At 38.4% G+C, this 18,268-nt stretch overlaps 1 protein-coding gene across 1 annotated transcript in view; it reads left to right on the top strand.

Annotated features, from left to right (window-relative positions):
- Positions 1-18,268, top strand: part of DNAH9 (dynein axonemal heavy chain 9) — a 3,419,770-nt gene that overhangs the window by 97,347 nt on the left and 3,304,155 nt on the right. Inside the window, exon 2 of the mRNA XM_044069722.1 lies at positions 9,460-9,656. Coding sequence (XP_043925657.1) covers positions 9,460-9,656 — 197 coding nt within the window. The remainder of the gene's footprint in view (positions 1-9,459; positions 9,657-18,268) is intronic.

Genomic DNA, 18,268 nt, shown 5'->3' with positions numbered 1-18,268 from the left:
CTTGGTTTTATTTGGGATTGCATGATCCATGCATTCTTGAAGGTGCCCATAGAAGGCATTTGCAAAAGATTCAGCAGTGTGGGTTGTGGTTTCCACTGGCCCAGGGGCCTTGAAAGATACCACTTCAGTCTTAAGAAGTGTGAAGTTTGCTTTTGAGAAGTTCTTCACTGTGGTCTTTTGTGCAGGGGGTGGGGCCGGGATGTGGATTTCCAGTGAGATTAATTTATGGTCTGATCTTACCAAGAGGGATGTACTTCCGGTGTGGAGCAATTTGTCCCCATGTTTGTGATGATCAGGTCTAGTATATTGTCTCCTCTTGTGGGAATGGTGACTAGTTGTTCCATTGCATTTGAGTTTATGAATTCTAGGAACCTTTGGGGCTAGGGTGTTGGGACTTGAGTAATGTTCCCAGTCTATGTTTGGGTAGTTGAAGTCTCCCAAAATGATGGTATTTGGAGAGACATTCATACTCTCCAGTGTCTTCAGGAAGGCTGTGTGGGGTTCCTGAGTTTGAGAGGGTGGTCTGTTGCATGCTACAAACTGTAAGGCAGTTTTGCCTATGGTTAGTTGCACCTGGATAGTCTCCGATGCTTCGTGCGTTGCCACTAACCTGGAGGTGTGGGTATCTTTGATGGAAATGGATACTCCCCCTCCTTTTGTGGTTCGGTCCAAGTTTTGGGGCCGGAAAGCATGATATGAGGTAAAACCTGATAGTGCTGGGGTGCTCTCAGGAGCCTTGAACCAGGTTTCAGTCACTGCACAGACATCGATGTTCTCCATACTGAGGAGGGCTTCGAGGGCGTGCATCTTGAGGTTTAGACTTCTGGCATTGAGCAGCATTACCCTTAGTTTTTTCCACTTGTGTTTTCTAGGGAGGTAGGTTTGTCATTTGAGCCTTGCCTAAAAAAGGCACTATGGGGGTGGCAAGAGCCTTGGCCAATATCTGGAAGCCCAGGGGTGACAGGTGCAAGCCATCCCTTGCGAAGCAGCGTGGCTTGTCAAGCATGTCATCCCAAGCAGGCAGACACTGGATCCCCTTAGAATGACACCAGTAATTAAGCCAATTGTTAAAACTGATCATTTTGTCTTTGTACTGTGGCATCATTCTTGGTGAGGGTAAGATGCTGCTCAGGGTCAGGGTCATACCGGCCTGGGCTACATAATCAGAGAGCTCCTCTATGTCTCTTTTCATGTAGTCCAAGGAGGTACGTCTCAGGTCGTTCACACCGGCATGTACAATGACTGAGTCATATTTGTACTTGCTGTGGAGTGACCTGAGTGCTTGTGTTATGTGGCGGATTCTAGCTCCCGACAGGCAGCTTACTGTGACCCTCTCCTTGTTCAGTCTGGTGAGCGGGACGTCAGTGTGCCTGACCATGGAGTCACCTATTACAAGTGTGTCTGGCATGTTGTTTGGCCTTAAGGGCTGTGACTGTTTAGCACACTGACTTTGTGAACTATGTGTTGCATGTGCTATGTCTTGAGGTGGTGGTTGCTTGGGTGTCTGCTTTGGAGGCCTCTGTTGTTTTGGTAGATTTTTAATCAGCGCCTCCGAGTATGTTTTTGTGTGTTTGTGTTTGGTTTGCAGTTGTGAGAGTTCTATGTGAGACTGGGTTTGTGGTGTGCATGGTTACCTTCTCCTCCTGACTGGTCTTGCCAGTACTGAATTCAGAGAGCTCAGCCTCCAGTTTGGCTATATAGTTGCATCTCTCGCATATATTTGTATTTGTTGGGAGGAGGAGAGGGTTGTCTGTGTACATGAGGCAATTGTAACATTGCCTCAAGATTCCCAGATTCACCAGCTGAACAGGAGAGGACGCCAGCAACTGACCCTTCGACATGATAGAAATAGTGAAAAAGATTGCTGTGTAACTGAGCCAGAAAGGACCTATAGGGAAATGGGTACTCAACAGAATTTAGGTGAATGAAGTACTTTTGTTTGTTTAAGAGTGCTTTACCTGTATACAAAATGCTTTAGGAGCAAGTGCTGAGCTTTTCAGATAGAGTATAGGCTGTTTAGATTGCAAGTAGAACAGTTCTAAGGGAAAAATTGAAGAACAGACTTGGCGGAGCCAGAAAAGGTTTAACCTTGTTTAACCGGCGCTGCGCTATGTGCAGCCGTGCAAACGCGGATTTTAAGCAGTGAACTACAAAAGAGCTAGAAATGGTCCCAAACAACCAATTACTAACAGCTTCTTGTGCTGAGGTCACTTCCCCCAAGGACAGGTAGGCTGCTCAAAGCTCCCCACTCCCACTGGTGAGCAAAGAAACTTCCTTCTATCCAAGTAAGGTAATGGACAACACAGGAACTACACCACAGCCCAGAATACAGCAATGCCTGTATACTGGTCTAAACTAGTCGAGAAAGGTGGGAAAACAAGGATTATTTTTTGTTTTTGTTTTTTTGCAGAAATACACAGAAAATGCAGACAGTGATAAATTAGTTACACAGGCTAGCACACTTTAGTGGGCAGCCTCCACAGTTCAATTAAACAAACAAACAAGCAAACTTTCGACTAAATTCGACTAAATGTAACTTTAAGTGCAGATTTTAAAATAAATGCAGTAATCGGTAAAAAAAACAGTTTAGGCTAGTTCAAAGTAAGCAGCAGAAGCTATTTTCAGTGAAAAAAAAAGCAAAGATACTTAAATCCAGAAGGTAGTCGCTTTTTCGAGTTCCTTGCTGCTAGGACCACTCTGTAAATCCACGTGGTGCTTGTCTGAGCAGTATAGCTAAAAACAAGCCACCGTGGTAGAATTCCGGTATAAACAGGTTCATATATTAGTCCTAAGCTAACTATCCTTGCGAGCCATTTTAAGCTTAGCCAATTATCCCTTGTGAGACTCAAACCCTGCACCTTGTGTTTGTAAGGCAAACACCTTAACCATTAGGCCACTCTCCCAATATATATATTATTATATATAGGTACTTGTGTATTATAGCAACCACGCTTTCCCGGTGGCCTGTTATTATCACTACTACACTTTGTAGGTAACCCGTTATTTGTATTTTCAGCAGCATGTTTTTTTTATAACAGTACTAAGATTTAGTAAGACATCATGTCGCTACTACACTACTTAACTGATGGGAGTGGTTGTTATTTTGCACAGACTTTCATCGGTGTAAGTTACTTTGACTAGGGACTGGATATCTCTAGTAACCCGTACACACAGCCTCAACCTGCATATCTGTAGTACGTAATGTTGGGTTTGACTTTTTTTAAACAAGTTTGTGTAACATTGGGTAATAACCTTGGAAAAAGAATAAGGGCCAAAATCGTCTAGCAGGGAGTTGTACTTAATTCAAGCGAAGGATTCTTCAGAAGCAGTAGAGTTATTGTACCATTTATGGATATCTTGCATTTCAACTCTCGCATTTGTGGTCATGCAGTTTTCAACCTTTCAATACTTTGAAAGACCACACAGTACTGACTTTAAGGTGAAAATTGAATGGAAACAGTCTGTAAACTAGGACTATGAAATGAACACTTTTTAGCAAGAAAAACATGTCCATAAATGGTGCAATAAGTATTCTGCTTCTGAAGAATCTGTCAGTGAAGTTCAGCATGTCATGCCAGATAAGATGTATTACTACAAATAATAAGAAGATCGCGATAATCTTGTGGAAACCTGATTGTGTTTGATATGCTTTGCCTGTTTAAGTTTCATGAAAGGAGTTGTCAAAAAGCGTTGTTGCACCTGCCACAAAAGCGTGGTTGTGATAATATGCAAGTACATATATATATATATATATATATATATATATATATATATATATATATATATATATCTAAGAAATTAACTTTGTGACAATAACAGCATACAAAAAAATAGTAAATCACAACAACAACTCTTGTAGTACTTCAGCGCTTTCGTCTTATTTATTATCAAGACTTCTTCAGAAAGACATGTTTCATAACTATGAGCAACCCTTTTCACTTCCTTTAAATACATCAGTTCTAGCAGGCCATTTAAATTAACAACAGTTCCTTTCCAGTAGTAAAGTGTGAACAGGCAGGGTGCTGTCTGCATTTTCATTAACATTACAATCGCAGTTACATAAGGTAAATTGGTCAGACAGTAATAGCCTTGTGGTGCTGTGTGCATACTAATGGGGGATCATTTGCAAAAAGGGATCACGTGCAAAAGCAAAAAAATTATATTAGAAATATGGGGGAACCAGGAAGGATGAGAGTCATGCTGTGATAATTCTAATATTAACACCCAGATTGGTTCGTCCCTGACTGGACACCCCAGAAATTACGTATAGTTACTTTACGTAACTTATGTGTCCATGCCTCCAAAGGTGAGTAAAGAAGGGCACGGACGAAGGTGGAGGAGCCAGGTAGAGAGTCCTACTATGCTTGGGTATCAGTGTGTGTGTGTAGAGAAATGTATGGGTATGCCACCTGAGGGGGGAGTGGGAGGAATGTGGTGTGGACTTGAGGGGGGTGCCTGTTTGGAGGCTGCCCACGACACAGAGTGTGTAGTCGGGGTTTGATAGAGAGTCCCAGAAGACTGGGTCAGTGCGGATAATACAGCCCATGGGCTGGTTCAGATGGTACCACCCCTTGAATGGCTACGTGAAAAGTGAGACCGAGGGAGTTGTTGGTGAGGTCGGCCGGGGCTAGCCTGGTGACTGGGAGCGTGTGTGTAGGGGGGAGACAAATATATTATGTTATATATAATATTATAAATATATTGTATATAATAAATATATATATATATATATATATATATATATATATATATATATATTATAAATATATATATTATAAATATATACATATATAGGTTACCTTCATTTGATCGACAGACCATTTGATCGACATTCATTTGGTCGACAGCTCATTTGGTTGACAACCAGTATTCAAGGCACTTAACAGGGATTTGCCCCCCTCCCCAATGTTGTGTGACCCTGGAGTTGATGTATATAGTTGGGGGGGTGTGGGGGGCGAAGCCCCTCACCTATTTTTGTTTAAAATGTGTATTTTTCTTGTATTTTCATGCTTTTAAATGAAAACAGGTGGGGGGGGCTTCACCCCCCCCCTAACTATATATACCAACGTCAGGGTCGCACTGGCATTGGGGAGTGAGACCAATCCCTGTTATTTGTCTTGAAGTGTACTGAATTACTGGTTGTCAGTCAAATGAAGTTTAGATCAAATGGGTTTCATTCAAACGGTCTGTCGATCAAATGAAGGTAACCCTATATAGATATATATATATATATATATATATATATATATATATATATATATATATATATATATATATATTTATATATATATATATAAAATCTAGAGAGAGATCTGAAATACATTGATCAATGATGCAAACTATCGACTGACAAAATGTGAAAACCTTAAAATTTTGATACCCATTCAATTGCTATCCATTCAGTTCAGGGGTGCAAGCCCCCTGCACCCCCACCACACCCTGCTAATTATATATCCTTACTCCAGGATCACACACAGTGGGGAAAGGGCAAATTCCCATTTTCAATATTTTCAATTTTCCACATTTTGTCAGTTGATATTTTGTGTCATTGATCAAATGAATTTATTCATATGCAAGGTTTGATCAAGGAGTAAAATCATTGAACCACAAGTAATCGAAAATTATCATCAAGCACAACAACTTCTCACATCTCCTACATTGCCTCACATCAGCTACTGGAATTATACACTCGCGCATATTAAAAACTTCACACTTTGCATGTCAAACACCACTATTGAAACTTCACACACTACTAATGGCTATCTTTACACAATTTAATTCTACCCATAATTCTAGTCTTCACTAATCTACCTACCGTATTTCCCCGAAAATAAGACCGGGTCTTATACTTCCCCCTGCCAAAATACGCATTAGGGCTTATTATCAGGGGATGCCTTATTTACCCCCCCCCGTACAATAATCTATATTTTACTCATTTGTTCATGTACAAAAATCGACATTTATTCATGTACACAAATCAACATTTATTCATATACAAAAATCAACATTTATTTGGCACTTTTCCATTATTGGGCAGCAGTTCTAGGTAACGCGTTAACAGTTGTGTGAGAATTCTACAGAAACAGTGCAACAGACATTTCAACTTCAGAATATCTACAGCTTGGCCTTTACAGTGCAATATTTCATGCTAAACAGAAAGTGCAGAAAAATCTCGATACATGTGTATTGGAGGAGGGGAATAAAACAGGTGAATAACTGTCACTTTTTGAGTGGTAATTCTTTCTTTATTCCTTGCCCAAACTCTAAAAGAAGAATGATGGAAAGTCATAAAAATTAAGTCTGGGAACTAGTGGCCTTACTTTGTAATTACCCCTTGATAATGAAACGTTACCTTAATACAATAAAGTCAAAAAACTGACAAGAGCTTGCTGGCAGATGAAAGCAGAAGCAAGCCATTCTGTTGCCCAGATAACGGAAAAGTTATTCAAATACAGTCATGTCATCTTCTTCTGGGACATTGGCCCCAATCTGTCATGCCTAGCAATAGAGCTCTCCTTAAATGAGCACTGCTTGTCCATGTAGCCTGCTCATAGTGCATTGGCAACATGGCTGTCATTGTTTTTTCCCATGAATTCTTCACCCAAGTCACGACCTCTTGCAGGTTAGGCATCACAAAGTTTCCATGCTGATTTCTCTCCATTATATTTTCAATGTAGTCATTGAGTTCCATGCGCAAATGGTCCTTGAATGACTTGTTTATTGCAATATCAAGAGTCTGGAGATAGGCAGTCATTCTGCGGGAATCATTATTTGATCTATTTTTCTCTGCACAAGGAAGTTCTACATGTCTTTAGCGCACTATAGCAGACCTCTTTTACCACCTCGCAAAACAAGTGGCAGCATTACATCGACCCACTTTCTTATAACTGCTTGTGTGCACCAGGCTTTTTCAATTTCAAGAATATAAATGCCTGAAACACATTCAATCTTATCTTTCTTGTCCTTACTAATGATTAGAGGTGGGGTTTTCTTTACATCTAGATGAATTGCCAAAATACAGGTAACATGTGTGCTTTCGTAACCAGTGGAGGGAATGTAGATTGACAAGCCACACCTCTAATCAATTGTTGTTTGAGATCCTTGGCCCATAAACACTGCAGTTTCACCCATAGCAATCATGTTGGAGAGTTGGTATTTAGAAAAGTCAATGCCATCAACAAAGGACTTGAATGCAAGTGCACATTTAATAACTTCAGTATCTTCCAGCTTGAACAGTGTTGTTGAGCTTCTTAGAGACAGTTCATATCACTGAAGGAAGCCACCCAGCCAATGTTGTGATGCTTGAATTCTTCTAGGGATATTTCTAACTGTGGTGCCATTGCAAGGGCAAATGCTTGAATATCAGCCCTGCACACAACCACAGCCTTTGTTCTCCTGTTAGCAATCCATTCACAGATTGTCTTCCAGCTCAGGAAATAATAGTTGCCACCCTGAATCCACACTTGCACTTCTTAGCATTTCCCTCGTCTGCCTGTTGACTGAGGTTATAGTACGCTACTCGCCATACGCTGCTCACCATTTTCGGACCATTCGGAGAGCCAACTTTTTCTCTTTACAGAAAGCCATCAGATTCTTTCCCCAGGAGTCCTCCATGATTCCTTTCTTGTATCCGACAGAATAGCTTTCTTTTTGCACTCATCTTGTTTGGGGGGGGGGTTAATTGAAGACTTACAAGACAGGAGTGGCAACACAAAATGACGACTGTTAAGACACAACCATACTCATTCGTTATCAAGTGCACATGTTTTAAGTGCATTGTCTGTACTTTGAGCAATCAAAGTACACTTGTCAGTGTTTATGGACCAAGGATCTCAACCGTCAAGTGGGAGTGAGGATTAGGGTTACAGTAAGAATTGTGGAGGACTCCCGCGGAAAGAATATTACGGCTTTCTGCAAAGAGAAGAAGATGGGTGTCTGAATGGTCCGAAAATAGTGAGCAGAGTACGATAACCTCAGTCAACAGGTGTCAATAATATTATTTTATAATTCAACATGTCCATTGTGTGTTGTTGACTATTTTAACTGGGGCTTATTTTTGGGGTAGGGCTTATATCATGACCACCCTGGAAAACCATGCTAGGCCTTATTCTCTGACTAGGTCTTATTTACAGAGAAATACGGTAGATATTGTACCTAAAAATATTTCAGTGTCAAATATCCTAAATTAAGAGGACAGCAATGCTCAAAAAAAAATGGCAAACAGAACAGCTGTTGTATTTTAACTGCACACAAATCTCAAACAACATCTTACAATTTTTGCATGGACTACACCATCTGATGTGGTGGCTCTGCCCCTGTACCTCTACACTTATATGTACTAATTTTGCAGGTGTACAACAATGAATAGTGACACACCTGAGTTTATGCTATAGTAAGCAGTGTGCACCTCGACTGATAGCTGCAGCACTTTACGTTCATGTAGCAAAATTTGCAATAGATTAAAGTTCTTCTCAACAAATTCAGCTGCATCCATATACATACATGCACAAAAGCATTTATTGTATGTCTTTATTATGTTGCTTCTTTTGAAAGGGATATCTAGAAAACTGTTTATTTTAAGATTCCAGAGTTTGTCTGTTCTGTTTCCACTGATTTTTTTTTTGTAAATATCTTCTAAGTTGTTACTTTAAGTACCATTCCCGAACTATCTGCATTCTGTGTTTTAGACAAGATGGTGGTCAACATTAAATGTAATATTTCAGGTAGGGAAATTACAGGTAGTAATACAAAGGTAGCCCCACCAGAGCAGCACTTTTAAACACAGTATTTCTTCTTCTACTGTTGACTGCTACATGACATGTTTTAACACTTTTTCAGTTTCCCGTAACGCCTGGTAATATTTTCTGGCCAGCTCCATATAGTGGTGTAATAGGTAATAAAAATGCACACTTTCCCTTCTGTGGTACTTTGTAGTTTTGCCACTGTTTCCATTATCAGAAGCCTACAGCATATTGTTTGTAACTTTTGTGCCTGTGAGATATATACTGTTGGTTACTGCTTGCTTATTCGATAGTTGTTCAGCACTTTCTCAATAATTTTACATCATATTGGTCTTTAGTTTTGTGCTGGTGAACCTCTTGTATCCATTTGTGTAATATAGTGTCATATGGTGTTGTATAGTCCCAACATAAGACATTTGCTGTCCTTTCCTCATCTTCTTCAGCATTTGCTACTTAGTCAAGAGACATTTATGCCGAATAAATTTGTCAAAGTCACACTGCTTGCAGTTCTGGAAAAAGGTTATGGAAAAATTGGTTTACAAGACACTGGAGGCTAGTCTTTCAATATCCATTTAGCTGAATCTTAGCAGAGTGGTAAGTACCTTAGAAGAAGATATTTTATTTTGCACCTGTCTGCTGTGTGTGTGGATGCTGAGTTCAGTGCTGTGGCTATTGCAGTTTCTGTATTGTTATTTTACATTTCAATTGTAACTTTCAGGTAATTGTGCCAGTATTGTCAAACAACCGGAACCACCAGAGCTGGCCACAAGTGGTATCCCAAGATGTAATGCGCCATACTCACAACTTGAAAAGCAACGTCTTTGTTGTTATTGGTCAAGTTCGAGGTAAAACTCTGCTACCCCTACCTGCTGGTACTGAGAAAGTGGACTATGATATCTACGAGAATGAGAAAAAGTAAGTAATTTAACACTTTATTTATATGCAAAACTTCCTTTATGTGCTTCATATTTTATAATTTTGAACAACTGCTGCAACAGCATAAAGCTTTTAGAATGACATTTCTTCCCAAAATTGAAACTAGGTCTAACAACTTTCATACTGTTCAGAAGAATGACAAGGCATATCTGTGACAGATTACATGCTTTGTCCAGTTCTGTGCCATGAAGGAGTGAGTGTCTGTCATGTCACATAGTAAGAGAAGATGGAGAAACTAATAACCAGTCAGTTATAGGACACACATCCATGCACTTGTGTGCACAAAAACAAGCAGACATGCATTCCCACAGAAATACACACACGCGCGCGCGCACACACACACACACACACACACACACACACACACACACACACACACACACACACACACACACACACACACACACACACACACACACACAGTCTGAAGGCTCTCTAGTTCACATGTGGCTTGTCTTTGGGATGTAGAATCCTTTTGAAAACTTATGGATACACAGGGAGGGCACTCAGAAAGCACCCCAGCCAAAAACTGAGCAGGTATGGTGAGACAATCACTATAACATTCTGCAAGTCAGAAGTGGCATTCCTAAGCAAAAGTGTGGTTTCATTAGATCTTATCCTGTATGATTTGTGGAATCACTCAGCTTTTATGATTGTTGATTGCAGAAATTAGTTGCACACAAAATAATGTGTGATAAAAAGAAATTACCTTTGTCCCCAAAGAGCACAGGCAAAAAAAAAAAAAAAAAAAAAAAAGTAATTAATCTTCCCAAAAAACGTTTGACTTTAGACCTGGTACATGTAAAGGGAGCACAATTACTTACTTTTAACATGTTTGGGTGTTTGGATGTTCCTACCAGCCCTTCCTAATCTACTTTCATTCTGAAATTTCGCTGACCCGGAGTATAAAAATTTACTCCATATTATTTCACATAAGTATATGGCATTTAGTGATATTCTAGGCTGTTTTAGGAAAGCCATTTTCACAGCATACATCTTTTAGGAAATGTTTCCTGTGCCTGCTTTCTTCTGTTTGGCATTCAAATGTTTATGCATCTGTTGCACACTGTAATGCTGTTTTTTGTTTATCAGTTTGACTTTTTCCTTCAGAGTGCATCCCCTGTGGTGTGGCCACTGTTGCTGTGGGTATGACATTTTTCCCTAAATTGACCTTGGCATCAACACACACGGTCCCTTTAGTTCTTTGGTAGTCTAGTGACTAGGTGATTATTGACCTAATCTGTGATCTTCCTGTCCATCTGCAACTGTTGACATTAAAGGTGATGAAGGAGATTGGTTTAGGACATATGACAAGATAGCAATTCAAAACGTGCTCCATATTTTCCATGTGTTGCTCCTGTTTTGTCTCTTCTTCTGCACATAAAATGGTAGTTTTATAAGATAGACTTTATACAGAAAATGGCAAGTATATGTAATATTTCTGAGAAGAATGAAACATCTGTTTGATGTGTTCGGCTCTATAAAAATTAGCCCCCCCCCAAAAAAAAAGGCTTCTGATGCCATGCAGTACTTTTGCTGACTTGATGGAAATCAAAATCTACAATTAAAGTAAATGGTTTTCAAAAGACAAACTGAGTTATGGAAAGCCATGGAAAAGCAAGTGCCCATTACTAATTCCTTCAAAAGGAGTAGTAGTTTGCAAAGTGGATGGATGATAAAATTGTGATATTTTTCTTGAAGTTAGCATTTGATTAAATCTCAGCAAAATGAAACTGAAGCCATTAATAGTGTATGACACTCCTGCAACAGTCGTGTTTGTAATTTGCACCTAGCTAAATTTCACATAAATCAAATGTGGTCAGTGTTTTGTGGAAATTCTGCTTTTCCTGGGGTGCATTTATCTAAAGATGATTATTGTATGCCTGAAGCTGTGCGAGCTTGTCCCCATAGAAAACTTAGTTTTGCAGACATAAATCAAAAACTGTTTCATACATTTTTCTTTAGTTTGGTGTAGCTTCTGATGGAGTAGCTATTGCTATCCTGTTCAGCAGGCATGAGTAAAAATCAGTGAGTTTTTTTTCTCTAGTAACCTGTAAATAACCTGTACGCCGAGTATCACTTGGTCCCCATTTTATGGTGGGACCACTGATTTGAGGTTGCAGGGGTCATGACCTAATAGTTAAAGGGGTTTAATTTAAAATGTTCATCATGAGGGTATCCGTGGAATGCTTTACAATGTCATGTGGTGGATGGATGGTAATTATAGAAATTAAAGACTCATTACTGTGACATCATTAACTCCCTAAAAGGCCATTATGCAATACAAACTTGGCTGCTTACTCTCTGCTGGCATACTTTGGTATTACCACATAGACCTACTGCTCGCATAGTTAGGTATGATAGGCCTACTGCTGGCATACTTTGGTGTGATCACATATGCCTACTGCTGGCATACTTGTGATCACATAGGCCTACTGCTGGCATACTTTGGTATGATCACATAGGCCTACTGCAAGTGCTAGCATTCTAGTAGCTTGCAACATAACTGCTTGCTGCCACTTGCTTTTTCAAGCAACTGGCAGCAAATGGGTCTAATTATTTAGCCCTTCCTACACCTTACTCTAAAAAACTGAATAGCTGTGCCAGAGCCCTAACTGTAACCCTTAAATTCCCACCCAGTTCCTAACTCCAATCCTCAGTCCCTTACCCTAAAAATCCAACCCCCTTCTTTAACTTTAATTCTCTGATTTCTCCCCAACCCTAAAACTCCTCTTCTGTTCCCTAACTTAAGATTCCCTTCCCTTTCCTTAACCCCAAAATTTCCCTTCCACTCCCTAACCCTAAAACACCTCTACTTTAATCTACTCTCCCATCCTCAACCACTTCCTCCAGAGCTACTTACCCAAACTCCTATTTGTGTGCGAGCGGCAGTCTGCATATGCTGCAACACACTCAAATCTTTGACTTCAAGACAGGGGTTGTCAAATTGCTTGGACTTAAGAGTTTGTTGTAGACCATGATCAAACTGATTTTAACCAGAACTGGGATAGCAAATTATGTTTAACTTCCGCTTTTAAACACTGTGCTCACCAAACTAGAGAAAGATAAGGAGGCTTACTCCTTGCCAAAGCACTATTTTTTTTGTATTTCTGTTAAGCTTGGTTACATATGTTGACTTAACAGATTCTGTTATTCACAGTCCAGTGTTTCATTGTATGTTTTTTTTTTCAGTTATAGATCCCTATTAATTCATGCCTTTAAACTGCTTTACCCTAAGGTATCACTTTCTCGTAATCAGATCTTAGAATTTTATATCCCATTTAGGTCTTTTAGATCAAATGAAAAGTATGTCATAAAACAGTCAAGGAGCACAATTTCCAGTGGTGACTCCATTTTTAGAAATGCAGTAGGTTCATCATAATTTTTTTTCCCAACCAAAAATCTACCAACATTCCACATACCTTAAAAAAAAAACTTTCAAGCTTACCTTATTAACCAATGAACCAAAAGTAAATGGTGCAATAGTGCTCAAGGAAAAACCAATGAACCAAATAGAAAAACACTATTGTTGCGAGTCCAAAATTTTCTTTAATAAATCACAGAAATTAAGCGCTTTCGTCAAATAAACTTGACTTCATCAGAAATCATCTTTTCTGATTAAGTCAAGTTTATTTGACGAAAGCGCTTAATTTCTGCGATTTATTAAAGAAGATTTTGGACTTGCAACAATAGTGTTTTTCTATTTGGTTCATTACCTTATTGACCACCCAAAGCATGCACTCAAAGCGTAAATGACATATTCAGTTTTCAGAAAAGAAGATATACTGGGAAATGAATAGCTGGTATAGTTGATAAGAAATGGGTACCTGCTCTTGTATTTCACAAAGCTACTTACTCACCAAATATGTGTTTTTTTTTTGGTCATTATCTATACCATGAACATTATCTTCTGGGATCTCTGAACTGTCTTTCTTAATTTGTAAGTTATTGTTATATATAATAATCATAATTTTAATAAAACATTCTGCTAATGGCTAGTATAAAGTCACTGTCATTATTTTTTGTTTCTTAATTTTTGATTGAACTATGCATAACCGTTCTTATTACGTATGGGCATGTCCTGTATTTTCATTAATGCTGGTATTGCTGCTGTACATTTTGTGTAGAGCTATTCACCCATGGAAGCAATGAAAATAGGTTACAAGCCCAGTGGTCATTCCTATTAACTCATCAGAAAAAAAAAATAAATTAATCAGTAAAGTTGATTAAATCAAATAAAGAACAGGAGAGGATGGAAAAAGAAATAGGGTGATATGAGGGTTGATGGATGCATTAGGGCTAGCTTTTATTTCAAATGTGTCTGTGATAACTTAATAGTCTTCATTCAACCAGCTATTTTATGTAGATGGAAAGTTTAATAATTGCTGAAATGCTTGGTTAGACAGAAGTCATCACATGTGTCAATTTATGGAGCATTTGTCCATTTCTTTTTTTTTGTATCCATGTAACAAGAGCTGCATTTTATTTCTTTGCAACTATCCATCAGTAATTATCATAGGAATTTATACATGGAATAGATAAAGCTAGGAATCTAACTGTTCTCACTACATTAAGCATGTTAGCAGAACATATTTTCACTCACTTTTGATTGGGGGTGGTGTAAATGATATGTTTACTATTAAGGAAAAGTCAGTTTAAATGCTGTGTTAATTCAAACATACTTGCATTTAATTTTACTTTCTACTTGTTCATATCATATTTCATTTTAGGTCAATAATTTGCTACTTAGTATGAAAATGCATTAAATTAATTGACACACATTTTTATATTGTCATACGTTTTTTACTTGATATAAAAAGTCAACATATTACAGAATATATCTGATGCCCATAAACAATATAAGAAAAAAATGTTACTTTGTACTTTTGATTTTTTTTTGCATTGCAGTATTTGATAAAAATTGAGGAAATGTCTGAAATGGGTATTCAGGCTCAATGGTAATCACCCTTGGGAATATCTCTGGTGCTGATGAAATAAATCAAAACATGAAGAACCGCCACCTTCCTAATGTCATATTAAATGTACATAATTTGGAACCTTCTTGATCTAACATTGTTGGCTAGAAACCCCAATTTGGATTTTAGAATTTAAAAAATCTTAGCATTGGTATTCCATAAGACTACTTGTTCAGTTTTAAGCAATGGGTAATAACCCCTCTTAGTTGATGATCATTTTTGGGGATCAATATAACTGTCAATTGTACAAGTATTCTACATGCTTCAGTTCCTGTTCTACTTTATTTCTGAGTGCTATGGGGAGTTTTATTGGAGTATGTATCTGTGAAAATGAAAGGTTTTGTTTGTTTACGATTGTCTCCTGGCAAACTTCCTAAACCCACAAAAAAAAAAAAAAACACACACACAGAAAAACAAAATCAGTAATGCCATACACAAAATCCTTGCATTGTGCTATTTCTGTGTTGATGTGGCTGATTCTGTATACATGGTCACCCTGACTGAGTTTGAACATGTTCAGTCTTAACTTTTGCACTATTAAATTATTTTGCCATTCCAAACTTCTCACTAGCAGCATTACCAAAATATCAGAGGCATAAAGTGCAACTATTTGAATAACTAAGACTATATTTTTGACTGAATGAAGCCACACTAAGACAAGAATTGTGAGCAATATACACACCCCTCTCTCTTCTGTACCAAGTAGACCCAACCCTTAAATATATCTTCTGACAAGATATTGCACAGTGCACCAACATTTATTTAAATTCAAGAATAAAAAATTTACCACTCCCTAGTGTAGAAAATCCAAACAAATACACTTGAAACATAACTAGCACTTTCATGTTAATATTTAAAACTTCTTCAGATAAAACAAACTGGAACGTTGCTGTTTCAATACAGTTCTCGTGTGACATTGTACATCACATCACAGCTGAGCTGCCTTCCATATATTTAAAGTGGTATAGTAATTTTTAACAAACAAAATTGAAAGAAAAAAATTCTAGAAAATACAAGTACAAAGAAGTGTTATAAAATATAGAAACTAAAGTATGTATGTTTATATAAAAGATATATTTATATGCATGTTAAAAAGTCAAACACATTTATCTGTGTAATGCATTAAGTTTCAATAGGCAGCTTATAGAAATGTGGCCATTCAATCATGGCCAACCTGCCTGCATTATGTTTCAGTTGCCAGAAGAGCTCATGATTCTCTAAAAGTAGCTGCCATGGTCCCATACATTCACCCAGTATAGCTTTTTCAATCATAACAAATCTAAAAAAGTGAAAGGTGTCTCATCAATGTCTTTAGCTAGTGCGTTTGTCTCTTTTTTGCTTCTGATGTCATTAATATGCTCATAGATATCTTTCAATCTATGTTCTGTCTTGCCTATATAGCCGGCTGGACAGTTTTGACACAGGCAACATAGACCACAGTTTTAGTACAACATTTAAATAGACCTTGCATGGAAAACTGATGATGATTAGCCTTCAGACATGTACAAGCTAGTGTATACTTAAGATAGAACAACATCCACATTTGGTCATTTTATAATTTTTACCAGTGACATTGGCCTTAGTTCTAAAACATTCAACAATAGATTTCAAGTTGCTACCATGTTTATACACAATAGAGGGTTTGCCATCCACCTTTTCCAAAATATTCATATCCTCCCTCAGAATGCCCCAATTTTTAACCAGAATTGTCTTAATAGTAACACTGTTAGCATTATATGGTGTAATCAATGCACAATTAAATTTAGTAGTAGAGTCAGAGTTAGTATCAATAGGGAAGTGTGGATGAATGGTTATTGTTACTGCCCCCATTAGTTTCAGAAACCAGTGGGTTCAAAAAGGGAGTTTCTTGGTTAGGTGGGCTGTAAGAATGTTTTAAATTGGGGGACAAAGAAGTTTCTTTCATCTTTGTTTATAACTCCATACTTGAAATGGCTGACAAAACTAGTTGGGTAATGCCTAGCAACAATCTTTTTAATGAGCTTGCATTCATCCAAAAAAAGCTTCAAATCTGGACACCATATGTGTAGCTCTTATGAACTGACCCTTCACAACAGCACATTTTTGGTGTTGGGGGTGAGAACTAGAAAAGTGCATATAAATGTTTAAAAATTATGGATTTTGTGGTAAATTTGGGACTTGGATATACAATTTTCAATGTCTTTAATCAGTAGAATGCCAAGTAAGCAATACTGGTGCAGTTTATTTCACAAGTAAATCTCAGAAAGTATGTAGTTTGATGTAAAGAATTTCAAAAGATCTGCCATGCTACCCCTCCAAACAAAACAAATGTCATTCAGGTACAGGTGTATAAAGTACAACATTGCATAAAGTCAGACTTAAAAAGAAACATTTCTTCCCATTTTGTCATCTCCATATTTACAGAGTCCCTCACAAGCCAAACCCATAGCCACCCCTGTGCTTTGTAAAAAAATATTCATGCTCAAAGATGAAATAGTTGTTTAATACAATTTTATAGGATCATAGGAGATTACTTGGCTAATAGCCCTGGGGCCCTTATAAGCCAAGTCAAGAGTTTATCCCCAAAAAAGAAACCTCAGTCAGCATCTGTTGCCCCTATCAGTGAGGGATATGAGTGGAACCCCTGGGACAAATTTATGGTTTCCCATCCACTCATCAAGGCTGCGCTTGAAGAGAGTCAACAAGATACTCTGATGTGTATAGGAAGTCTATTCCAGAGATGGGGAAGGCTCTGGGAGACTAACCTCTCTCTCCAGCAGGTTTTGCTGATGTCACATATTGGATTCAGGCTTTCGAGTGGGTAATGTGTGAAGAGTTAGATTTACGGATATGGAGTATCTCTAGTAGGGCAGGGTCCGAGATTGCCTTGTAGGTGAGATACAGATCACTTGTGAGCAATCTGTCTTATACTGAGTAGAGTGATAGTGATTTGAGCCTGTCCCCATAGGACAGGTGTTGGATGCCACAGATTTTCTTTGTTAGGTATTTCTGTGGCCTTTGCAGTTGGTGCAGATGTTTGGAGAGGTACATACCAAACTGGGCATTATACTCAATTATTGGTCTATTGAGGGAAGACTATAGAGAGGAAATAACCTCCTTTTTTCTGGATGCAATCCCTTTATTTATGAGATGAACCAAGTAAAAGGCTTTTCTGACCACTGCCACTACATGATAGTTGAAAGTGAGATTGTGTCAACCTGAGTACCCAGGTCTCTCACCACAGGTTGTGTGCTTAGGGGATTGCCGTTGATGTAGTAATCAGTAGGGACTGTGTTTTTTCCAAATGGTATGATAATACATTTTTTTTAATTTAACTTGACGCCATGACTTTGGCACCAGTCATTTCTTGCTGTGAGACCCTTTTGCAGTATGTTAACATCATCTGGGAATCAATGACAGCATTCAATTTACAGTTGTCTGCAAACTTGGTCAGCCACAGAACTTTTGTCTTTGCCTGGACCTCTGAGAAGTAGATGCCAAACAGTAGAGGTCCCAGAACAGATCTCTGGGGAACACACTAGTGACAGGTCTGCTGTCAGAGGTGGAGGTGCCTATTTTGGTCTTGTGGGTCCTGTTGGTGGGCTAGTAGGCCACCCACCTGATGAGATAGGGATT

Source organism: Protopterus annectens, chromosome 4.part0 (genome assembly GCF_019279795.1).
Source record: "Protopterus annectens isolate FY-2018-M chromosome 4.part0, PAN1.0, whole genome shotgun sequence".
NCBI classification, from domain to species: domain Eukaryota; kingdom Metazoa; phylum Chordata; order Ceratodontiformes; family Protopteridae; genus Protopterus; species Protopterus annectens.
Note: the sequence above shows the minus strand (reverse complement) of the source record. Positions and strands in the feature narration are given on the sequence as shown.